The 26,918-nt window shown below is 43.6% G+C and overlaps 1 protein-coding gene across 1 annotated transcript in view; it reads right to left on the bottom strand.

Moving 5' to 3' along the window:
• The window catches only part of LOC146191370 (gamma-aminobutyric acid receptor subunit alpha-6-like), a 60,078-nt gene extending 35,590 nt beyond the window's left edge, over positions 1–24,488 (bottom strand). The window contains exons 1-2 of the mRNA XM_084599922.1: positions 23,998–24,488; positions 8–123 (exon numbers count right to left, since the gene is read on the bottom strand). Coding sequence (XP_084456048.1) covers positions 8–123; positions 23,998–24,194 — 313 coding nt within the window. The 5' untranslated portion in view covers positions 24,195–24,488. The remainder of the gene's footprint in view (positions 1–7; positions 124–23,997) is intronic.
• Positions 24,489–26,918: the final 2,430 nt, after the last annotated feature.

The following is a 26,918-nucleotide window of genomic DNA, read 5'->3' as shown; positions in this document are numbered from 1 at the left end:
CACAGACCTCCGAATCCCGGTCTGAATTGGCGGTTGTAGTTCTTTTCCGACAGCAGGCTATCCAGGAGACTGCTGGTGTTGGCCATGATGCCACCTCGAGCCGCGCGACTGCCTTCGGCCTGCCTGTGAAAGGATTAAAGCGAGAAAGAGAAAAAAGAAACTTTTGTAATACGTGCCTAGGGTCTTTTCAACGCGTCTCTAAACGTTTCTTGTTTACCACCATATAGAAACACACGCGCATATACAGACGCGCTGTGGTACACACGCGAACATGGGAGGAAACTGTCCTTCACACGCACTCGATGTGATTTAGAATTAGACCACCAAAACTTATTCTCTCTTGTGACTACGCATCTTTAATAGACACACACCTTCATGTACACCTCAAATGTGAGTCGAATGTTACTTACCAAAAAAAAATAAAAATAAAAAACAATAAAATAAATATACTTTCTCATACGACCATTCATCCAGGTACGAACATTTTCTCCTCATTACGCATTATTATCTCTCTACTCTGTCGTAGGTAATTACCACCTAAAAATGAGACTCTTACTTGGAACTGATTTGCATATTTTATCATTGTCACATATCTTCTATGCGGAATATCCAAATTCAAGTCATCCGTAGGATTGGAAACACTTCTTTGCGCCTTAAAATCAATATTCTCACGAATATACGACCTCATCTATCCGTAATATGTCACATCAGCCGGGCATCACATGCTTTAATCTTGCTACTGATGAAACATCTTACAAATTAATCGTTCACAAGTCAGCAAGAGATTGATAGCACTGCACTGAAGACATAAATAATTCTGTTGCCTACGTTTCCAAATAATTATCGACAGATTACATTTTGTTTCTGGCAGTAAAAATTGAAATATATATTTGTTTCCCGAATAGCAAAACAAAAAGTGCTATTTTATATATTTTTATCTATGGTAAACGTTCCACATTATTGTACGCGATGCTTCCATTTATATGCATTCAGTACACTAGAATTCATTTCAATAACACTATGCAACGCCTTACCAGATATTGCCATTCAATCAGACTGAACTCGGTTTTATGAGCTTATATCGGCACCCATCACCAATTAATAATAAATTTGCCTGGAGTTCATACGTTTAACTCATTTTTGTCTTATATACACCTTATTGTAAATTGTCTCGGTATTTGATTTCGTCATCTTTCTTTTTGGTTTGCGGATTAAATGCTTCCTTCTCTTGCCTTGTTTTTTGCTCACAATTTATTTCATTTATAACCATTGGCCTGTGTATAGTACGCAAGAAATACGCAACATGTTTCTTTCTTGTGCCCTTATATTTTATGTTTAGCTCTTGTATCAAATTAGCTGCGACACGTGGTATATATACATATAGATATTTTTCCAACGGCTCGGCCTGAGCGCGGTTGAAAGGTTGCATAAAACGTCGTTTTTTTTTCGTGCGTCTCTGTCTACGTGCTAATACCTCAGGAATAAAGAACAATTAGAGAAATGTGTTGATATACATTCTTTCAGAATGCACACTACGTGTTCGAGAAATAACTGCCATGCCCCTCCGCGTATGTCACTAAAATGCAATGAGAGAGACAGAGAGAGGGAAAGAGAACAAGGAAGACCAAGAAGTAGCAGCTTCGGTCACAGCCAGTTAGAACCAAGTTCAAGGGCAGCGAACGCTAAAGCATCTGAGTGATAACTTAGGCTTTAAACGTTAAGAATATAATAACAAAATGAAAAAAAAAAATGATTTTCTTGCGTCTGCTGGAAGAAGCGTGGATGAACAGAAAAAGAAAGCTTTCCTGATCCCCTGATACGAGCAGGACAAGAGGGGCGCACTAGGTTAAACCGCTGCAGCAGGTCCACATATTTATGGGCGCCATTGAGGCTTATCGAAGAGAAAACTGCACGCACGACAAGCGGACCAAAATAAACAAACTAAAAAGAACAGTGTCGAAAAATGTTTCGAGATCGTTGATGTCCGGCGCTTACCAGGGAGAGGATGAAAGCGATGCAAAGCAGGAAGGTAAAATAAAAGAGCAAACGAAAGTTTGTGGCTCCTCTTGATTAGTTGCAGGGCGACCCTTGGCGATCACGACCGATGCACTCAAACCACCGCGCGGTTTTTCGTCCAGCCGCGCAGTTCCATCGTCGGGCCAGCCAGGAGAACGTGCTTTCGATCGGAGAAACTCTCAGCGAAAGGATTACGCGTGGAAGGGATAATCCTCGAGAAACAGGCCTAGTGGTCGGTACGCATTTTTAAGCAACCGTAAGGACGCAAAGGGTCGCAAGTAGCACAGCGGCTTGTCTGTTTACCGGCTGAGCGCGCTATCGGCTCTTAAATGAAGACGAAGTGCAGCTATAGCCAAGCACTGTAGACTGGACAGGATGCGTATCGCCTATACCCGGTGAAGGTTTGCGGTGTGCGTCGGCACGAGTTTCTACGCTGCGTCTTCGATTCGTTGTGCGCAGTTGTTTCAAACTCGACATTGTTTCATACTTGTGTTCTTTAAAAGGTGTGCTCTTCTCACTGCCATATGCTTGGCGGCGTATATAGGTACCGTACGTAAAGAAACTACAGCTACAGAATGTTACTGAACGCGCACAAAATTATGCGTGTTCGTAGCAGTGACTGACAATGCATATACTAAGGACGTATATCAAGGCGAAGGCTCGTACTGTCGTGGACAAAATGTGTCCCGCTTTTGCGGCGGCTCTGATTGGCCGAGGCGAGATGACGTCATAGAGGTCTCGACCAATCTCAGAGCACCACCACAGTATGCTCGAATGCGTGCCTTGTATGGCCATATGTCAATCAATGATCAATTACTTATGAATAACTAATTATGTAGTCAATAGTAATTGATTAACTAATATTGACATTAATTATTCGATTATTTGTATACTGACTAATTATTTGCACAATTAATTATTACTAATTAGTGATAGATGCATAGCAGAATGCAGCACTCAGGCTTTCGCCCTTTACTACTTTAGTCGTTAAAGTCCCTTGTAATTTTTATTTGATTAAACTCACTGAAAATAGAGCATCGGCAAGAGAGGCGTTTCAGTTTCACAGCGCTTGCGGCCATTAATAAACATTTATTCGATTTCGAAGCTGTTTTTTAAATTGAGAGTAGCTCGAAGCTTTTATATTGTTACAATATTCACTCCACTAATTACATCAAACATGAATTAGAGCATGGGCCGCTTCCATTTTTTTACTCAAATTAAGAAGCTACTAAAGATAAAAATTGTTCGTTTCGCACATAAACTGTATGGGTTGTTTACACACAATAGTAAGACATAGAACATAGCCTGAATGCAAGCAACAACGAACACCCTTTTTCCCTTTTCGCTGCTTGAATTCGGGTGAGGAAACCATTCACTTCATTTGAGATGTGCGATTGAATTTATTTAAAGAGTTATTGACCTTTGACCTACTCACAGACGCTTTGGGGTGTGAACTGCCACCTCTATCTGGAGACTTTAGAGGGGCCGCCAGAAGGCAGACTATTCCTGAAAACGTTCTTCATTCATAATGCAGCTCGATTAAAGCAGGAGGACATCCTTTACTCGGCCCCCACTTTTGCTCAATTTCTGCTCGCCGAATCCCGAAGGGCGCACCAAGGAAAAAAAGAAAAAAAGAAAATGCCGACATACATGAAACAAGTCGGGCAAAGAGAGAAAATTCAGACTTCGCCCCTTGAAAGACCCAATAGAGATGGATAAGTAGAGAGGAGAATAAGTAGTGAAAAAAAAAAAAAGAAGAAAACGTGAAAACAATGTAGTTGCAAGGGCGCAATGAGAGACCGAAAAGGCAAGAGGCTTCAAATGCAAATCTGACGGCACCAGAAACACCTGGCGTCAACTGACTGGAATAACCAAGCACCGGAAGGACCAGAAAGTGAAAATGTAAAGAGGAAAGAGAAAGGCAGAAGAAAGAGTGAAACCTTGAGAGGATGATTCATAGAGCTCACCGCTCCATCCTTTATTCACTTTTCTTCGTGGAAGGGCGCGCAGAGGCTTCTTTTCGAATCAGCTGAGCGAAGTGGCTCTGTACTGATGTTATGTTCGCGTGCAAAGAAAAAGTTGGTCCAGTGGTGGTGCTGATGGTGATGGGGGAAAGGGGAGGGTGGGCGACTAGCTGTCTTATCGTCTTAAGTCCCATTAAGCCTTGGCGGTCATCAACATTGTTTTGACTTTGTATGTCTAGTTGCGGTAATGAAAATACTCACACGTCTGGTCATCCAGTCTGCTAGAATCGCTGCCAACGTTGATCACTAAGAGCAGGTTGTTCTCAATCCTTAAAGCTGATGATATATTCTCGTTCGATGTGCGAGCCGAAGCAATGAGAACAAGCTTAACTTCAGGACGGAGTTACTAATCCCTGCCGCTTGGTAGTCTGAGTGAGATTTGAGGTAACATATATCCTTTAACAAAATGTCAAAGGGAATATCGCTGATAGTGCTCTTGTGTCTGAAATTGGTGAATTCCATAGCCGGAACAAAAATGCGCTCTTTGAATACCCAGTAACTTAGTGGGTAAAACCTCAGCCGCAACACGAGAGTGTGCAGGGCTTCGTTTACTCCAAGATATATATACATATATATATGTATATATATCGTAAGGCATTTGATTCTATACAACACCATATCTTGTTCAGTAAGCTTGAGGCATACGGTTTTAGAGGCACAGCACAAAGTCTTATACGGAGTTATTTACACTCGAGGGCTCAGTTTATTTCCATACATGGTATTACGTCAGGAAAAGAAAACAATAAATACGGCGTTCCTCAGGGCTCTATACTCGGCCCGTTGTTATTCATACTGTATATAAATGATATAATTAACATTTCAACTGCGGGTGAGGTGTTGCTGTACGCTGACGACACAAGTGTCTTTTTTTCTGGGCAGAGCCTTGAGGAACTTGAGACCACGTCGAACGCATGGCTGAATGACCTTGGTTTATGGGTACATACAAACAAGCTTCAAATAAATACTAGCAAAACAAAATAAATGATATTTTCTGCAAAAAACAAGCCCATTCTCAACAATGTGAACCTGTACTATAATGATGCTTTGCTTGAGCGTGTAGATTGTCATACATTCTTAGGTGTTACTTTCCAGTCAAACCTAACATGGTCCCACCATGTGGGAAATGTAAGAATGAAAGTAGCAAGATGTATTGGAATGTTAAGCCGCCTTCGAAATCTTATCCCTGTCAGGCTCAAAAAGCAGCTCTATTTCTCACTAATACACTCTCTCTTTAATTACTGTTGTTTAGTATGGGGTACCGGAATTAAGACTGATAATGACAGACTATTTGCCCTGCAGCGGAGGGCCATTAGAGCATTATATAAGGAAAGTTTAGACACCGTAACGTTCATGGCAACACATAATATCCTACCTTTCCACGATATATACAAGCAGAAATTATCTGTGTACGTATTTTCTGAAGTGTCGAGCAATTATAATAGATTTTCTAGTCATTATCTAAATAGGGATACTGGTCACAATCTGCGGAGGACTTTCATTGTTGTAGATAAACCGCGGACTAATTATGCTAAACAGACAATTGATCATCAAATCATGAAACTATGTAATAATTACCCAGACATACTTGATATCGCAAGAACAAGTAGAAGTCTGCCAACTTTCAAACGGAGAATAAAACCTCTTTTCACTTCAATAGAAAACCAAATACATGACTAAAGTAGATGCGAAATCGAAATGTATTGTGCTATTCCTTTACATTGTTCCAGAGTTTCATAACTGTTGTTACATTTCTTTATGTTTTGTTATTGGCACGTGTCTGAATGCGTATTTTGTACTGCGGTGATAGTTTTTAACTCGGTGTTTTTGTTTCATGTGTTTTTGTTTCATATACGGTGAAGATTGTTATATGTAGTTGCATGTGCATTGCCTGTACTTTGTACCCGCTGCTGTTGTGCCCAGTGGGGCCAGGACCTCGTCAGGAGACTAATTACCTCCTTTTGTCCTGCCCCACGGGCAGTACCATGTATTGCCCACACAATCACTGAATAAATAAAAAAATAAAAAAAAAAATATATATATATATATATATATATATATATATATATATATATATATATATATATATATATATATATATATATATATATATTCCTAACTTGATGCGTTCATGTAATTTCACAGGTGTAATTATTTTTTTCTAGTGCGCAAATAATTATTCTAAGTGTACCCGTAACAGCGTGAACATCGGCATGAAGAAATGTTCTTACCTTTCCTTAATGCCTTAGGTATTCGATATTCATGCTCGACATTAAATGGCTGCTGATGATACTGCAACCCCAATTTTTTCTTTGCAGAAATGAATTATGCGAATTTTTATGCCTGTGTAGATGCCTGCCCTATATCCAGAGACATAGTTATTTGTAGAAGAAAGAGAGGACTTAAATGTGGAGCATATTCGATTCAAACTCGTAGCTTAAACAAAAAAAAAAGCGCTCCGTGATTACCATTTGGAAGCGATGGAGATGTAGACTGTCTCAGTGATCCGTGGCAAAGAATATTCGGTATATAGGTCGCAGCAGTGAGATTTTAAAGCATGCGGGGGGGGGGGGGGGGGGGAGGGGGGCGTTACCTTTATGCCTTTCTTTATGACATTTTCTGGCTCATAGGGGCAGCTTTTTCATTCAGAAAACCTTCGTTGTCATTTAAAAGCAACAACCACTTTATTCATACTCACTATAACTTCCCTGCTGTTTTTCTTCATGTATAATGCTTCCGTCGGCTCTTTCGCAATGAGTGATTTGATAACCTCAGCTTATTTATCGTCTAGTAAATCATGTTTTCCGGCATGTCAGCTGCTGATTAGTAGCTTGTACCAAGCCCTTAGGAAGGAGAGACAAAGAAATTGTGAGTTTCTAGAGCTTCATGAGTTCTAGTGTGCAGGGTAGAAGCACCATCATCAGCCACTGTTTTGAAAAATCGACCTGTATCCGGCGTCCTGCCGGAATTGCGTTCTCTGCTTTCAAATTCGTGTATGCGACCAATCACTATATTACTCATAATGTCCTAGTTCGTGCCACTTCTTTAGAGCATTGAAGCGTGCGAGAGGCTCGAAGGTTCTCTCTTGGATTGTGTTTTCTATTTTAGGAGCCATAGGAAAACCATAGGAAAGCCATAGGAAAGCCATAGGGAAGTACTCGGTGCTATACAAAATGCTCCGGCGCCATTGAAAGAAAAAAAGGAGAGAAAAAAAAAAAGAAACGTCCTGGCCATTCAGGTTCAGTAACAAATGTCATCCGGGTCAGGGACGTCGTGGCATGCGGTCCGTGTCGGCGACAATTCATTCTGAGCGCAATTGTGGGTTCGGGACCCCTGAGGGGGAGCAAGGGTACTGCACAGCGGAGCGGAATGACAAATTTTTGCGCCTCCGTAGTGATTACAGTCGCGTGAACCAAAAGGCAACTAAGAAGGATGATAGAGCGCAGTAAACGTTAAAGTGGCTGTGTGATTAAGAGGCATCGGCAGCGCAATGAAAAAGCTCACGTGCATATACAGGACGTAGAGCATGTTTGTACCTTCGTATTATTTAGGCTGTTTTGCGGCTCTGTCGTGGATAGTTCCACTGTTGTCACTGTGAAAGCAAGGATTGTCACTCTTACGTCGGCTGCTTAAGGTTCTGTAAACTCTTCTTTATATTTGACCTAGACGCAAACATAATTGCTAAATATCCCTTTCTTGGGCATATGCTGCTGAATTCATTCCAATAATTGCATAATGTAGGCCGAACGTCTTCTAAGATTGAATTCGGCGCTCATATAATTATACTGAGAAAATTATTGCATGTTATGCCAGTAAAATGCAGTTTCTGGAAGTTTTATAAAAGCTCTCTGAAGAACATTACAAGAAGTACTTCGTAATATTTCGCTCTAAACCTAGGACTCGAGGGTGAACAATATGGTGCGCTTGCTGTTCTAAGCACAGCTTTCATTTTCTGTAAAAATAATTGTACCCGCTGCAAATTAAACCGTAAAACTTCAGGAGTGCCTGATAACTGCCCTATAGATTGTTTTCCAAGGCTAGGACGAAAGCAGCGGCGTGCCCTTTCCTTTCTAGCTGGCAACCAGCACAGAGCTAAAGATCGGCACAGTGGAGAGCAGGGTCATAGCTCCTGCGACAACCTTGACACTGCCCCGACACATCAGTGAACACGTGCGCCACAGCGCCTGGCGTTAGCTGCCAAAGCAGTTCATGGGTCTAGTCGTGACTCGCGATGACATGGCAGGCAATCCCTTCCAACTGGTTGCACGTGCGTTCCCGCGGCTTCGCTGGTGCGTAAGACTCGGCTAGGAACGAAGCCTGGATGTGACGCGCTCCCGTTTTTCCACCTCGACAGAGCGCGGCATCCCTGCTGCGCCCTCCTCTTCCGCAGATTGAATCAAGGCTCCTCCGTGTGAGTCTCAGGGCTCGAACTCTGAGACTCACACTCGGAGACTAGACTCGGAGAGGGGGTTGGGAAGGGCCCGGCAAATCAGTCCAGAAATACTCGCCCCACATCGCGTTGCCATTCCGACGCGTTTTCCCTTGCTAACCGCGGCGGCCGTGGGAAAGGCACGCAACAGCCAGCGTACGCCGCTGGCTCGCGGGGAGAAGCAAGCTCTGTGCGCCGCTGCTACCGCTCGCAAACCGAGCGTCTCGAGAACGAACGCGTGAGGACGATTGCGGAAAGCAGGTTATGGACCTCCTCCTGCGAATGATCTCGGCGAGGAGTCATTTTCTAAATGCGGCTGCGAGCCGCGTTATCTTCGGTGCCCCGAGGAAATCAGCGGGGGTGTGGGTCCTGCGTCCAGTTCAGCAGTGGCCGAGCCACTGCCGTCCGCCTCCATTCTTACGCTGCTGTTGCTCGCTCGATAACCATAAGTCGTGATGGAACGCGCTCGTGCGTGAAGTATCAGCCATCTGTTTCGAGAATGCTGATTGCTTTACCGTAGGGGTGATTCGGAGCACTATATCTTGTCCTCTTTTGGCTTTTCTGTTTCCAGTCTAAGCAGGATTTGGATTGCCGCAATCTCTCGGCGAGCAGCGAGAGGGGACATACACTGGTTGCCCAAAGAAAAGTACTCACATGGGTTTTTATCTGACAATGGTCGGAAAATGAATGCTCTTTATGACTTCCCGCAATCAATGAAACCGAGAAAACACAGGAGAATATGCTTATTTGTGAGTGGAATGTAAATTTTTGCGAATTTTACTATCCGAAGGCCGTAAGTTCGGAGTCCACTAACAGAAGGTGATAGTTTTTTCCACTTGCTAGTCACGTATCTTTTACACATATTTACAATACAGTACTGATTTCTCAATAATGGCCACTAATTAAATATATAGTACAATGCGTTATGGTTTCGTTGCCTTTATAGAATGTTGGCTTCCTTAATTTGTACTTCATGTGCGCGACAGTTTATATAAGGGACGAGTTTGCTTTGCGTGTCACATGAGTTTCTTCCATATGTTGTTTCTTCGGTAATGTTTCCGCATCCCAAGAACGCTTTGAAAGGAGCGTATACATGTATATTCGGTATGTATGCAAGCGTCAAAGCTATGAGCACCTAAGCACGCTTGAAATGTGCTTTGTGAAACTCCGGAGAAAGGTACCCAATTCATATCACCAATTGTTGCCGCCGTAACCGCGGAACTGCATGACTCACGCGATCAAGGCAAAACTGTTTACTTCTGGCATGGGCTATGTGAAAAGTGAAACCTCAGCAAGGATAACCTAACCTGCATCCTTTCATGCTAAACACAGAAGTAAATACGGCAACTTTCAATGCACAACATATGACTTTGCGTGGAGTAAAAAAACTGTAGAGGTTCAACTATCTTTGAAGCAAGACAAGAGCTTTAGCTGTCGGCTGGCTCCGCATTCGCCCTAGGTGCTTTGATCTTGGCTCAATTCCGCACTTGGTAAGCTTCTCGGCAGTAGGCTAGGCTGGCTTCTTGTTGTTCGATGGTCTCGGTAGCTGTCTGGCAAGGTTGCGGTCTCTGCCTTTAGTGAAAGTTGCTTACTCTACGCCACGTCGTTACTTTTTGTCACGCCACCTTTTGGATTCGCCCGACACTACGCTTGGGTTCACGGCCGCACTTGCCCAGATGATATATGGGATGGCATATTTACCTAGGTAAAATGTGGCGGCAATAGGTCATGAAGGCGACGATGTTCACTGCACTGCTCAAGAGTGAGTTGCTGTTAGAACTTGATGATCGCGATGTTCGCGGTACAGCGCGAGAGTGTGTTGCAGCTTTACACGAGGCGTGATCGGTTGTGGCGATATGCAGTCCGGTGATATGAGGCATGACCTCTTCATGTTGACTTATGAAAGATTTGCTTGCAATTATGAAAATTCATCGCTAAAAGCGTAGTGCTCTCGTGTCTAGGCCGCGGAAGCTGATTTGTTCGTTCAGGTGCGTGTTCAAATTCCAGCAGCGGTAATGTTTTTTCGCAAGTGTTTTTTTCTTTACAATTTCTTTGTAACCAAGATCTCGTGGTACACGCTCTTGCTACGCGATGAATTCGAGTCGTTGCCATGACGACTATTATTGTTTATATATTGCGCAATAACGCGATTTTGAAGAATGTGAGCAGTATAGCTAAAGCTCTATAGAAAAGGACTTATATAGTAGCACTCACTTAATCAGAAATACTTGTTTTCTAAGCAGTGTAATGAAAGCAGCGCTCACGAGGCGTTTTCTCAAGTGTTGTAAAAAAAACAAAAAAAAAAAAAAACATTCTCTAAGGCACCAAAATACGTTGACAAAGAAAACGGCACCATGTTTTTTCGTCGAATGCATACAAAAGAAGATGAGGAAAACTGCTTGGCAGTGTAGCAACAGTGTAGTAGCCCGCAGCTTCCGGTCATCGCCTTTGCTCAGTCGAGCTGTACGTGCTGAACTCCCTGCTCAGTTAACATGAATATCAAGAGCTGAATTTCTAATGCGAACCATCAGCTGTCGCGCTGCTTATAGCTCTCATATCTCTCTAAAATCAGGGGCTTTTTCTTCTTTTAGTCAGCACGAGAATACTTCTACCATGTCCTCAGCTTCGCTTGAGTTTTGACGCAGAAGACGGAATAAATCGGCGCTGAGAACAACATCGGAAAGTCGAAATTTGTACTATTTTCGTTTTATTTATCCCACTTAGACGTTCGTTAAAGCACCAGGAATGATATTTGCTGCTTTATATTGAAGTGGACGAAAGTCCACCTGCTGCAGAGTAGTTGGTGATAACTTCTTCGTACAGCCTGCATGTATGCGTTGGCCGGAAGAACTTCCGCGGCACTGCAAAATTATATGCGTGCTGCATTAGCAGCTGTATGCGCTGCAGTACAATGCTACACGGTCAGCTGCGTAATGTTATCCGTCGAACTGTAAAATCCACATTTAAGTCCCCATTTCGGAGCCTGGCACAATTATTGGCGTTGATTTTCGCTGTCTTTGTCACTAGCACCACACTTGAACGACACGTAAGGAGCTTGTAGGGCAGGCATTGCACTGTGAGATGTCGATATTAAAAGGTGGTAGGCGGTTGTTCGTTATATGCAATTCTGCAAGCAAAAACGCAGAGTTTTGTCTAGTTTTCTCCATGAAAAGCGCCTTTCGCTATAGCAGAGAGCGTGCAGAGGTTGCTTTATGATCTTGGTGTGCCAGGCAAGTCATGTGTGTCGGTGTAACGTTCCCACGCTGTGGTAGATTGTGACAAACGGGCGATTTCCGAAGCAGGAAAAAGAACGCAATGACTTTGTCGCGGGACAAGTTCCTGTGTTTGCCTCAAGATAATAAAAACGTGTGCCTTGAAGTGTTTTCAGCAGACTGTCACACTAAGTACTTTGTAAGCAAGCCCCCTGTCAAATCAAAAAGGGACTACATTGCTAATTTTACTATCTATTTTTAATGAGTAAGCAAAAAGACGGGTTTTGCTTACCGAGCTGTAAAAGAGGAACTTGTTGGTATACCGGAGAAAGAATGGCACCATCGGATGGAGCATCAAGGAAAGGTGTGAAAGTGACAAAATGGTTGATGTGGGATAATTAGTTAAATAATTAGAGCCAATTAAGTCAATCAAACGTCGAAATTGCCGGGACGGGTAATGTCGACGTCCAAAGGGGGTCACGTGGTAATGAACTCTCGGTGACGTAGACCTCTTACAGTGGCGGGAAATTTGAAATGTTTGGACGTGAACGAGCGGCAAAGGGTGTGATTTGCGTACACAAATGGGTGAGAATGGTCAGAAAGTGTATAAACAGGTGATCAGTCAACTGCAGTCTGAAAAATTTCGAGAGTACTGAATAATCTGCTGTGCAGAAATGCGAAAACCTGAACGATGCTGCTGCATTTCTCCAGTGTAGATTCTGCAGGGATCTCGGAATTTCTTTTTTTTTTTTTTACATTACCACTAGCCGAACGCCGATCCACCACAAGGCTTCCACAAACGCGTAGGTCGATGCTACCAGGCTGCAAACGCCGAATCGCTGAACTGCTCCCACTGCGGCACCGAAAAACTTTTCCAAACGCATTTACGGTCTGGTGAAGGCGAGATCTTCCTCACCTCAGCACCTCTGATTTTGTCTCTGCGGTGGATATCAGCACATTGGTCGATGTAGGAGCGGGCTATTCCATCCTTAGTGGATTGGTAGATGATGATATACTTTGACACTGCGAGCCAACGTAGTAACGTGCGAAAGCCTCCAAATATCGACTGTACTTCCACATCAGGACGTTATACGACTTAATTTTGGTGTGTGGGCCTACCAAATTTTAGAGGTAGACCATGTCTATCTTGGAAGTGTACCATGTCTGCTTCGAACATAGGTCAACTAAATTTTACAATTTCAAGTTTAGAACTGGGCAGCCTATTTTGGGTGTGAACGACCCAAATTTTGGGATTGGACTAAAGCAATTTTGGTAGTGTTCAAGTCTGCTTTGAACGTGGGTCAACACAGTTCTCGAATTACGCGAAATCAGTTTTGGTGTCGGGCCACTCAAATTTTGGGCGTAGGCCAAGTTCTCAGTTGTGAAGTGGACCGATGACCCGCCCTTACCTTGCTATGAGTGTACCTGGCTTGCTTGATTTGACTTGGTCGCTTTTTCTGTCCTGACCGAGGCCTCACGAAGATATCAGGTTTTTCAGACTTTGCAAGGACAATTAAAATTAGGATGCCATGGGAAATGCCACACACACGTACGACCGGATGACATCTTGCACCACTTGGTATCTACTCGACCAGGTTTACTGCGCGTGGGTGGCTATTTATAGTTACTTTCCTCGGCCTCCGTGAGTGGGATCGCAATATTTTCCTTTAGGCGTCCCGAACCTCCTGGTGACGTTTTCAACCAAAATGGCTACAGGAAAGCCTGAGCATAAGGGTTCCCGATTCGCGCTGAGGGGCGTCGGTGATAACGTCACTAATATCCTCGTTAGAGTTAGGTGTGACGAAACACATCAATGACTCTGGGCTACGAATATGATGCTTTCCTCTTAATCATTCTTGAGGTTTCTGCAGAACAATTCTCAGCATCGTTCACGGCCGTTGCTCTAGGGTCATTATTTCAGACACGAGCATCACAGTATGTTTCGTGGTAAAGTCATCTATAGCTTACGGAGTCTACCGTGTGCTTTGATTACAAGACGTCAATCAGGCTTAGACTTAAAAAAATATGCAGTCAGCAAAGTCGACATGGCGCAGCTAGACACCTTGCTCGAGTTCGGTGTCTAATTCCTGCCGTCGCCTTAGTAGCAAAACGCCTATACTGAAACACCGGATCATCAAGTATCACGACACTCGACTACCCAACTTGCAGTATTAAACTGTGTACCCCAGATAGAGAGAGAGAGAGAGAGAGAGAAAGAGAGAGAGACGCGAACTGGAAGCAAGTCGAAGACATTTTCGCACCCGGCGTCGTACAACTATCGAGCAGTTTGCGGTCATCTACTGATATATCTTAGGAGCAAAGGTGGAAATGTAGGCTTCTGTATCGACTACTGGAGCATTAACAGCGTGAGAAAGGAAGAAAGGAAGATGTTTTTCACTTGCGTGTATTGATGACTGCCTTAATCGCCTTCGGCGAGTTAGATGTTTCTCTTCGGATGACCTCAAATGTGCTTAACAGGAAGGGCGACTGAAAAACCGGCTTCGACATACTGGACGACCTCTACGAAATACGTGTCCTCCCTTTGAAGCGTTGTTCATCTTGATGGCATAATTTTTCGACAACGTTAACGTAACATCTGCACTGCATCAAAATTATCTTCGAAGCAGTCCGTTCGCCGGCGTCTCTCTCTCTCTGAAAGCTCCAAAATGATCATTTGCTTTCACTGAATTGAGATTTCTCGGGCACGTTGCGAGAGGTGGAGTCCGCGGACCTTGATGAGCTTATGTCTACTGCATTTCCAGTTCCTTCAGATAAAAAGCAGACGGACGGCTTCTCAGCCTCTGCTTGCAGTAACGTCGCTTCATCAAAAGCTTGATTTAACTCACCAGCTATATCTGATGCTCCTAATTCGAGATTACGCCTCATTTACATGTGACCGCGAACAGCACTCGGATGAGTTGCGACGTCGGTCACAATCACTCCCAATACATGCGAATTTCGACTACAGTGTTCACATAGAGGTGCACGCCAGCGCGATTAACATCGGCCTTGGCGCCGTTCTAGTTCTGTGGCACGACAGTGTCGATAAAGTAGTCACCTATGCCAGTCACCTTTGCGCACTCCTCCACACATCGTCCTGCCCCTTCTCTCGTCACTCTCCCTAAATATTGGAATCAAATATCAATCTCTCCATTCGGCCACCTGCTGTCCGTCAGAGATGGCAACTGGCGCTTCGCTCTGCTACAAACTGCCACAGAAAGCTGACAGGGCTCTTATTTAAGAGCTGCGTTCTAAGAAAACCATGTTGATATAGAGGTAAACGAACTACCACGAGACGTTCTTGAAACCAAATGGGAGGCCATGAAATACGATGCTTGCAAAAGAGCGTCTTATAAATAAACAAACGTCGATCGATGTGCCCACCGAAGTCACCACAATCGTCGAGCCTAAAATATTCATGTGGCTCATAGAAAACATTTCATTGTGATTTTCGTTATACTTGTTCCCCATATAACGCCCACACCCTCATGTAATGTCTCACAAGAGTCTTTTGAGAAATAAATAAATAAATAAATAAATAAATAAATAAATAAATAAATAAATAAATGAATAAATAAATAAATAAATAAATAAATAAATAAATAAATAAATAAATAAATAAATAAATAAATAAATAAATAAATAAATAAATAAATAAGTAAAGAAATAAATAATTAAATAAATAAATAAATACTGCGAAAACGAAAAAGAACATTTCCTTCACTCCAATCACTTTGTCACGTGCGTTTCCGCTGGCCCTCGCAGTCCTCAGCCTATTTTCGCCGTTGCTCCTGTTGTCTCGGTTACAATTCCTGTCTTACAAAACAAACGTTAGGCAGGTGAAACGATAACAGTGCCAGAGGGATAAGTGTGATATTATTGCTGAAAGTTTGCGTTCCCTTTTAGTAAGCCAAACCCCTTACACAATGCATTATGAAATCAAATCAAATCAAATCTTTATTTCCATCAGGTGCTTAGATCGACGGCTACGGCAAAAAAGCTGTCACTTGGCGGCTTGACGATCCCGCAGCCCCATATATAAGGCAGCGTCTAGACAGCACCACAAAATAAACAAGCGATAAACTGACCAAAACACGTGATCAATGCAAAATAAAAGAAAATGTCCTGAGCTAGATAAAACAAACACCGCCAGCACCAAAGAATGAACAAACGATAAGCATATCAAGACGATCAATCCGGGACAAAACAGAAAGTGCTGTGGTAGATAAAACAGAAAACACCAGAATAGATGAAATCAGGTTAGTCAATCATAAAACAAGTCTCTAAGTTTAACAGTGGAAAATCTATATAAATCAAAAATCAGTGACTGATAATTGTTTAAAAGAGATGGCAGAGAATAAATAGCACGAACGCTCCTATATACCTTTATTTATCCCAATCTCTCCTGTGCTAACAGGAGGAAGTGGCTTCTATTGTCTATAGATGGATATTGAAATTTTGTCATTTCACTTTTTTGCTTACCCTGATTCGCATCATTTCAATTATATTTTTGCTTTACCTTTGTAGAACCTAATGGTTGCTTACGGTCAGAAATTGCAATAATTGGTTTGTGGTTTGTGGGGTTTTAACGTCCCAAAGCAACTCGGGCTATGAGAGACGCCGTAGTGGAGGACTCCGGAAGTTTCGACCACCTGGGGTTCTTTAACGAGCACTGACATCGCACAGCACACGGGCGCCTTGCGTTTCGCCTGCAGCGAAAAGCGGCCGCCGAGGCTGGGATTCGAGCCCGCGTCCTTGGGAACAGTAGTCGAGCGCCGTAACCACTGCGCCACCCCGGCGGGGAGAAATTACAACAAGTGCATTATATAACTCAATTTAGCTAACACGCAGCTACTTCAGCGCTTTGGGGCGTCGTTTAAAATGAAAAGAGAAGGTCGTTTCAATGACTTGTAAATTAATCTGTTCGTACGTACTACGTCACACAGGACACATTATCTATCAAAATGTCGTTACATTTTGATAGATAATGTGTTTAACCACACAATTACTAACAATTGATGTTCAAAGCAAAGCACTAGGGTTATGGAGCTGTAAAATATAGAGCTGTGTAGTAAGAAGAAACATGTGCGAATGTTAAATTTATAAGCTAAAGTTGAAAGATGTAAACGTTATTTTGCGAAACGTATTCGTCATAAGGGATAAAGGGATATGTGCATATATATTGCTGTCTCCATTCATTATAATTCTGGTGCAACTCATTATGATAATAGAATACAAGACGGACGACACTAGAATCGCGCAAGTGCCCTGAAAAAGTAAATTTATTGATGTAACAAAAATGTTACACAGAGGTGTACATCAATCAGTGGTATATTTAAAGACAAGAAATCACTAGTTCGCGTAAAAAGGAGAAACGTTTCATGCTTTAAACTAATGCTGTCTGAAAGGAGAAGCAAACCGAGATTGCTGTCAAGAACAATGATTAAAGCGCGCTTTCTGTAAACTCTCGAGCGCTTTCTATCACCTCACAAATACAACGAATAATACTTCCACAATGTGATAAATAAACCTGTACTTGTTCCGAAATGTGTCTGCTAAAACCAAGTATACCCAGGATTAAAGACACATCTTCGATCCTATCCTGACACATTTCGTTGTATCTATATTAGATATCGCTTTCCAAACTTACGTACATATTTAGTATACCGCGCAGTTTAACTACGCATTTCTATCAATTTTATTTGCAGAAAATAATGTTCAAAAGCCCTGGGAGAGAAGTGCCTCTCACGATGTGTAGCGTGGTGCCGGAAATGTGTAAAGGGAATACATCTACTTAGGGCAGGTAGTGACCGCAGGTACGCACCACGGGAGGGAAAGGGAAGACATACACAATTAAAGCTGTGCATATTCCTCGGCTACTCTCATATAATTGAATGTACCACCATCCCTCAGATAGAAACGCATATCATTGCCGTTTCTTACCAATTCTCACATATTGAGCTGAAATTTTGGAGTGTAACGAAAAGTGTTCAACTTAAAATAAGGACAACGCAGCAAATATGAAAATAAAGATACAGGGTGCAACGCACGATCAGTACGTGCCATTTTTCAAGAGGCCAATAACAACAACAACGATTAGAGCACAGCGCGTCAGGTAGTAAACGCAAGATAATGGCATTCTACTCGGAGTCAAGAGGAAAGGAGTATCAGCAGTGCGTGTAATGACAAGGCAAGGTACCTGACTGATATCCAAGAGATAGCAAGCTTAACCTGGGGTGACAAAGGTCCAGGAGTGCGGATGGTGTTGGAAAGTTTGAGAGAACTGGATGGAGATGGCACAGGACTGGACTAATTGCTGCGATACGAGACGCCTTCACCCTGCCGCGGATTTAGTCAGGCTGATTATAATCCTACTGTCACCGCCCTCTGCCCAGTCATGTGACCTGCTCATCTGGTAACTGCCAAAGCACCTAGAAACTAGGCCATGCCATGCCGTATCATGATATCACTACTCACGGCGGCCAATCGGCGCTCAGCCAAGCCACCTATCAATTGTCACTTGCCCACGTGTAGATACTTGACCATTTTCTCTCTCCTTGACCATCTTTGTTCGCGCACATGGGCTTTAATATCCGCTACATCAATATTAATTCAATTTATGGTTCTTTATTCCACACATACTCAGTAGCACACAGACGCAGAATGCAACGTCACATGGGAGACCACCCGACATAGATATAAATATCCCCGTTTTGTAGCGAGAACTACATTGGCCCAGTCTCGCCATTTCACCGTGCCTGTCCGGTGGCTGTCAGTGCTTATTCGAAGAAGAAACAGAAGTAGCAGAACAAGAAGAAGAACTAGTCGTGGGAGGCGGTAGCTGGCAGCTGACATGGCCAAGCACTAACTGGACGTGGGGCTTCCTGACATTACGTTTGTCAGAAACGGGAAACTCGGGCCTCTCCTTTCATATGGGAGGGTGATATAGCATTCAGCATGCCAAAATTCACGTTATCCCAGTTCAGGTGCTTCAGATATAAGATAGCAGATACCGGGGCTGGCAAACATCTTTTCTTTCCTTTTGTACATACAATAAATAACCACTACAACAACATGCCACGTAGGCACGTTCATAAGGCTCGGTTAAAGCGGAGTTTTATATGTTGGTTGGTAGCTTACGCTATCGCGTCATCGCGAAGGTGGGAGTGAAAACAGAAAGGAAAAGGTGCCGAAGTGGAGGGCTTCGGACCACCGCGCGATAGAGGCTTTCGCCTCATCGCACTTGAGTGGTCAAAAGAGCCCTCTATAGCATAAAAAATTACTAGGGACTTTAGCAACTAAAGTAGTGAAAGGCGAAAACCTGAGAAGTCTCATCTTGTCTAGCGTTTCTGCCATCTGCAATCCCACACTTTACGCGTGCCAAGGAACGCCACGCGACAGGAGCGATGGCGTACCATCCAAACGCACACTTGTCGGAGAAAGTGTGACAGTTACCGTGCCTCTCCTCCAGAAATCTCATCTTGTCTAGCGTTCCTGCCATCTGCAACCTCACACTTAAACCCGCACCAAAGGACGCCACGCGACAGCCGTTGCAAAAGCGGGACACACTTTGTCCACTACAGTATGAGCCATTAAAGGCTTTCGCCTTAAAAAAAGCTGAAAACCATAGAGTAAACTACTATGCACAAAAGCTATGTGCGAAAGTCATGTCTTTACTGTCAAGCCGAACCTAAACGTAGTCATGCAGATAGCTCTCGAGTAACTCTAGGTTTACCCAAAAGCTGAACCACAGCAATTTTTTATTTTTTTACTAAGCAGTGCGCAAGTGAGTGGGACGCCAAGAGGCATCGTGTATAACTGGCCCCAACGATCCTAGAGGGCTGGATTTCCATTTCATCCTCCCTTGTCAAAGGAGAAGCAAGAGTTGGCAACGGTTGGAAACTCGGCCATTTCACTGGTCTCGTGAAGTCACGCAATTCGATTGCCCACTCAGTGCATAGCCACGTCTCCTGCCATATAGCCATTACTTGCGATTTCTCGCTCACGACAACAACGTAGGATTTTCTGAAAAACGAGGCCTTGAACGCTACACCCTTAAAATTCCCCGATTAGCAAAGAGCTTGATGACTGCAAAAGATCAGATTACACGGCCTGGCGCTGAGTGGTCGACGGGGTTTGTGACGTGTGGATTCTACCAACCGCCAGTACTCTCGGGCATGGAACGTGACCAAAGCGACGGCCAACTGCCAACAGACCTGCCAATCCGACCAAGGCATCCGGTCTCATGGCGTAATGGCACACCTCCATGGGGAATCAGCTCTCGGCATTGCCATATGCATTGTTAGTAGTATATATATATATATATATATATATATATATATATATATATATATATATATATATATATATATATATATATATATATATATATATATATATATATATATATATATATATATATATATATATATATATATATATATGTGTGTGTGGTTAGCGGCGCACAGCAGCAAGTAAGCGGTCAGCTATGGAGAAGAATAGTGAAGCGGCCGCTGAATGGCGTAGCTCTTTAGATCCCGATATTTTCGCAATCTACACAGATGATTCCAGCATAATCCGTGAAAGATGCGATGGAGTCAGCACAGGTGCATTGTACGGCATGGTGGACAATCATGTGTACCGTAATGAGTCGTTAAAATTCAAAGAGACTACAACTGTTAAGCAATGACCTTATTTATATGTATGGTTTTTGGGCAAATAGTACGTCTATAGAAATTAAAAGCGATGAATATTTCCTGAATAGTCCGAGGTTTAATTCATTTAAATATTTAAACTAATATAATTTAAATATTTAAGATAAATAAATATTAAATATTTAATCATTGTTTCTTGTTATACGTGTTGTTAATATATGTATACACCCCCCCCCCCCCTCCCCCCTTTCTATGTAATGCCTTTAGGGGTGACCTGAGTAAAGTGTATAAATGGGCATTGTGGTTTGAGGCATCGAACGGTAAAATTACGCGCCAAGCCACCTGATGCCGAAACACACACGCGCTCTGCGCTGAAAATGGTGTACAATAGTGCAACTCTCCCATCCTTCAATTTTCTTAAATGCGTGCCTAGCTAATAGCATTCCTCGATTGTTATGTTTTCGCGAGTCAACCACTTAACACGTTGTAGTGATGTCTACGCATGCTGCATTGGACTTGCACGGTATTCATGTGTGCAAGTGTAAGAGCAGACTGCCAGCCTTTTGTTTCGTTTCACTTAATAGGTGGCGTTGGAGCACTTTTTCTCCAATGTGTTACCATTTCGGATACAGCGTCAGTCGCTTAACATATTCCCGAAAAAAGCTGCAGCGTTTCTTTGCCGTTCCGGCACTGCGCCTGCAGTGTTCGGCGGAGCCGCCGACGCCTATAGGCTGTTTCACATGATGCGATTCTTGCCGCAGTAGAGTGCGATTTCAGCCGCAAAACGACAGAAATGCTCGCCGCTCTGGTCTAAGAGCCTCTGCGACGGGCATACAACGAGTTGGTCGCATTGCCGCACGACCGGTGCGACGGAGCCAGCCGTCAGCCAATAGGATTCCGAGGCATACGTCACAAGAAATGACGGAGGACGTCACAGGAAACACCTTAGCTAACGCCGACATAATGTACTCCATGCCGCAAAAGACACCTGCTGACACTGCACTGTCGTATCCCAAACAAATGAGTAAAGACAGTCTGTACAGAATAAGTATAACTGGCACCCGTTATATCAATGCGAACTTGCGTGCTTAAGAGAGTGGGGAAAATGCGATACTAAGACGAAAGTCTTATGTGACTCATCAATAAAGAATACTCGGCGTTGGGTATCCACAGAAAATGGTATATGTGACGTTGTGGGACGCCATCAGCCGTGCCCAAGATACGAAGCAGTGTACGCGACTCTATATATAAAATGACGGGCTAGAAGAATTCCGATTGACGCAAAATACCGTAGGAAGCTTCACCAAAGGGAAGTAGGGGAACTGTAAAGAGATGTAAGTGAATATAGATAGAGTGGAAATTGCACCAGGGCTCCTGGATTACGAAACCAGCAAGCAAACGAAGCTCCAAGGTGAACACAGCTGCATGCAATGAATCTGCGATGCTGTCAGTAGTGGTGATTGCGATGACAAAAACAAAAATAAAGGTAATGAGAGAACGAAAAAGAAACAAAAACGACGATAAGATATTCATATGCTCTTTACAGCGCGTACTAGCTCAGGCGACCAGCTGTCCTGTATTTTACCTAAGTTTTAGGGTACCTAATACTCACTCAACTAGCCCAAACCAAACACCTTGCCATGGTTCCCACAGTTGGTTATTGGTCCGGTCTTATGTAAAATTGAAGATATTATTGCCTCGCGCTCTTAAAAAAAGAATTACTTTACCAGCAGGCTAGATGCGGGTCGAACGCGATGCCGTTTTTTCGCGGCGGGCTGCCTAAAGAGAAGATAATTTGCTACTTTTTAATCCAAATATCTGCCTTTCTTTTATCGCTCACTTGGACAGTCGATGGAGAGTCGGAACGTGCAAAAGGCAGCTATCAAGGCCGACTACGCTTTCAGCTTGACGTTCATAGCCTCGTGTGCACGAGCACAATTGCATATCCACTCAGCAGTGTCGAACCAAATATCGACGTAGGGGAGGCATAAGTATTTTGAAAAGGATATGTGATAACATTGCCGTGTTGGTACTATTTGTTATTACTAAGCAATGTAGCTAATTAGTAGGGGGAGTTAGCAGTGCCAATTAATATGAACAAATAATAACGCTACTTAGTAGTACGAAGTAGCAGAAATAAGCTGCGTGGAAGGGCCTGCTAAGTATTGCTAATCAACCTTCTCAATTCAATTAAGGGCCACTCTAGCGTATTGTATGGCTGCGGTCCTCTCCACGGTATGAGATTGTCGTATAAGGCTTCTGCGCTGCCTCAGTGAACGAGTTCCCCTCAGTGGAGTGTAGGTATCGCTCCGGGCTTGCAACCGAAAGAGTATTGCCTCGATTCCCGCTCAATTGACCTTTTTTTTTTCTTCTCGAAAGCCAGCTTTTATTTATTAGGATACAACTTTAAAACATTGGTAAATGATGACATGACTTATGAAGTCATTACTTTGCTGACCAATAGGGTAATTTCGTTCTGACTCCGGGGCTTTCGGCGAACTGCCGCTTTTAAGCTCTCGCATTGAAAAGTTGTGAGGAAAGTCGGAAGCTTAAAATATCGAATAGCCAAGCGACAAACAGAGTATTTTGGAATTATCTTATACACTGCAGAAAATCATCGAATAAAACAATGAAGGGTTCAGCCTCTGTACAGTTACTGGCATGCAAGTAGGATAGATTTCAACAGAGTAAATCATACGAACAATCACAGGCATATATTAGTAATATATGATCATATTGGAAGAATCTGTCAGTTGCTCCACATGTTGTCGGGTTTTCCCCCGCAGGATGGGGCGAAATGTGACATTTTCAAGTTTTAAATATAATTAACCATCAATTTTCATGTACCATTTCACCTATTGTAATCTTCAATTTTCACCACACTTTGCGATATGATGCCAGGTGTAAATCGGCGATATTTGTTTTCTGCACTTGCGAATAATAAGCAAGAAGGCGGCGCTCTTTCCATTCTTGAGGCGCTTTGCCCCATTTTGAGATATAATGAAGACCCGCTTAGAACACAGACAAATTATTCAAGCCAATTGGACTACAAAAGAAAGAAAATGAACACTGAAAGTAACATAACAATGGAGGACACCTGTAAGATGAGGCACTAGTCTCTTCGCATCCACCTGCTTGACGTTCATTCCAAAAGGAAACCGACAGCCACATACCGTTACACAGAGCAACACACAGGGGGTTCCGTTTTGACGGTTAGGTGTAGTATTCTGCGCGCGTCCCAGTGCCGGAATCACAGCGGTAAAGATATTCTGTTAATGAGCATACACTCGAAAGTTGGGTACGTCACCACCACAGGCATTTTTGATGAAAATGGATTGAAGTGGTCATGTGTGAAATATTGTGGTGAGTTATATTTGAGACAGAGTTCGTGATTAACCCATCCGTCCAACTCTGATATCTAGCTTTAATGCGCTAATATGCTTAAACCGATTCATATTAAGCGGTCGCAAAGCTACTGATACCCAGGTTAGGTTTACAAGTTCAACAGCAGCAGATTGGTGCAGGCGGCCTCATATATTTAGACGTTTGCGAATGCCTTATAAAAAGTTTTCTTTTCACGCAAGTCGCAGAATATCCCACATTACAACGGTGCATACAAAGGGGAGTATGCCAAGTGACTGTAGATGGAGTTCCGCGGTCCGTACCTGGTCCAGGTGACGAGGAAACAGCAGAGGAAGGTGGCCAGGGACGGCGACGTCGAGCCACTGCAACGCCGCAACACCGGCGGCGTCGTCGGAGACCGTCGTCCATGCTTTTCGTGTGGCGGGAAGCGGCGGTCGGCGTTGGGGACGCAGCCAGCTGACGGGGCTTGTCCAAGCCCGCTGCTGGCCGCAGTCATCATGGCGCTGTCCCGAGTCCCGCGACCGACGACATCGCAGCATCGTGGCTTCTCCAGCGGACCGCCCCTTCCCCGCTATGCCGCTACCTCCTGGCTCGGCAGACGTCCCCGCCGCTCATAGTCCCAGTCAGTCGCACCAGCCGCACACGGCTTAAGCGCAGCGCGTCTTCGCCACGGACCCGACTCCGGCGAGTACGAGCGCTCCCAGAGCGCCCGGCCGAGGACAGAGTCGGCGAGAAAGTTGGCGCCACTTCGTGTCTGAATCCCGCGCCGTGCGTTGGACCAGCAGCGCGCAGCGCGGCCCTCGAGGTAACGGTGAGGGGATAAAGGTAGGCGCATGCACTTTTGGAGAGAAGGAAAAAGGGGCGTGCGCACGGAAAGGATTGTCGCTCGTCTTTCCCCTGCCGCTTCCTCACTTTCTCTCCCTCGTCCTCTACGTTTTTGTGGTGTTTTTAGTTCTCTCTCTATTTATGGGATTAGGCGGGACAGCGCCGCGGCGCGGAGTGCGGGGCAAGCTGCTCGCGGTCGGGCGTTTGTCTCCCGAGTGCGACCGAATGCTGCAGTAATTGGAAGAGTGGCCGGATTAAGCCACCTGCGCGGGTGACGAGGCTGGGATTAGCGGGGACAGCTTATCGTAGCTGGCTGTGGCCGCACCCCTCGAGTCGCCACGTGCGGCGTTTTTCGACAGAAGAAAACGAACAGCTCGGAACTGTAAGCTCGCGCAACTCCTGTTAATGGTAGAACGATGTTGTGGCCCAGGTAGCACCTCGGCTAGGCAACTTCGCAGCACTTTGGACAAGCTGTTTGCGCTAACATTTTCAGAAACGGCTATGCAACAATGAACCCGCAAGAGATTCGTGGTTGTGTCTGGTTAGCTAACACAATGACCGCGTTCGTAACGCTGGCTCTCCTACATGCCGGAGAAAAGCTCGGCGGTGCTACTCGGCAAAAGGGAAGCGCCGGCCGTCCACGTTTTTCATATCTTTTGTAATTTGCTTCAAATTCTTTATGCGTGGGGTAATACGAACCAAATGAGGTAGTGCAAAGTAGGGCTTAACACCGAGTAGACCCTTGGCCAGCGTCACGACGCTTTAACCCGTCAAATAAAGCTATACATACATACATACATACATACATACATACATACATACATACATACATACATACATACATACATACATACATACATACATACATACATACATACATACATACATACATACATACATACATACATACACACATACCTACATACATACATACATACATACACACATACCTACATACATACATACATACATACATACATACATACATACATACATACATACATACATACATACATACATACATACATACATACATACATACATACATACCTACATACATACATACATACATACATACATACATACATACATACATACATACATACATACATACATACATACATACATACATACATACATACATACATACATACATACATACATACATACATACATACCTACATACATACATACATACATACATACATACATACATACATACATACATACATACATACATACATACATACATACATACATACATACATACATACATACATACATACATACATACATACATACTGTCGCAGCGAAGTTTTCTTTTTGCCGCGCACTAAGAGCTGTAACGGTGAGCGAATTTCCATTCCAATGTCATTGAATACTGGAGAGGTGAATCAGTGAAACCTCAACTTTTTTCTTGTGGAAGGTGAAGGTGGCGATATACAGCATTCCTGATAACTCTTATCCAGGCTTTGCTAACCTGTTCCGTATGATAAGATGCTTGTCGAAGAGCGCACGCATATTAAAATTAATAACATGAATTCTTCAATGTTTTATTTCCCCATCTTTCTGATACACGTTTATTATAAAATGGATCGTTTAATTTCGTTTCTTCTCTGTGTGTGTCAGTTCTCCATCATTAAAGTCCCTGTTTAAGGCAGCGATAATATTTTCATATAGCTTCATTTCAATGGCTCTATTTAAATATGTGCATGTAGATACGTATAAATATTATCGACGTCGCCGTCGTCAAGTGCTGTACGCAGCGCCTACTCTTATGGCTGGCCTCTTAACGTGATATTCCGAGTTATCGCCGATCCCCGATCCCTATAGGAAAAATACCGATTCTCAAAAGCACCAATCATCGTGAACCCCTAGAAAACGTAATCCCGGGTTTTCTTAATTTGCGATATATACCACCCTGAACTTCACAACTTCCCCCCTCCGTCCTGTAAAAACAAAAAAAAAAACAAAAAAACAAATAGCGGCAGGTACCCAACAGGACGAAACAGGACCCACCCAAAATTTCCCGATCTCAAGGTCGTATTTCCTAACTTTTTCAATTTTTTTTTTCGAGATCCCAGAAACTGGCTCTCCCAGCTCTTTTTTTAATGAATTTCACGAGCTGCGGCAGGGGCGATGAGTCGGAATTTTACGATACTCATATTTAAGCGATAACCTATACAGCTCGTTCGGTCGAAAAGCCTTCGGCGTAGTACTAGTAGTATAGTAGTTGGTAGCTGTAGTAGCACTAGTAGTAGTAGTTGTTATAGTAGCAGCAGTAGCAGTAGTAGCAGTATTAGTATTTGTATTAATAGTATAGTAGTAGTATTGGTAGTAGTAGTAGGAGTAGCAGCAGCAGCAGTAGTCAGCACCGCGTGTCGAAAACAATCGAGAA

This window comes from Amblyomma maculatum, chromosome 4 (genome assembly GCF_055883805.1).
Source record: "Amblyomma maculatum isolate TAMU_Amacu chromosome 4, ASM5588380v1, whole genome shotgun sequence".
NCBI lineage: Eukaryota > Metazoa > Arthropoda > Arachnida > Ixodida > Ixodidae > Amblyomma > Amblyomma maculatum.
The sequence above is the reverse complement of the archived record's forward strand: the minus strand, read 5'-3'. Positions and strand labels throughout refer to the sequence as shown.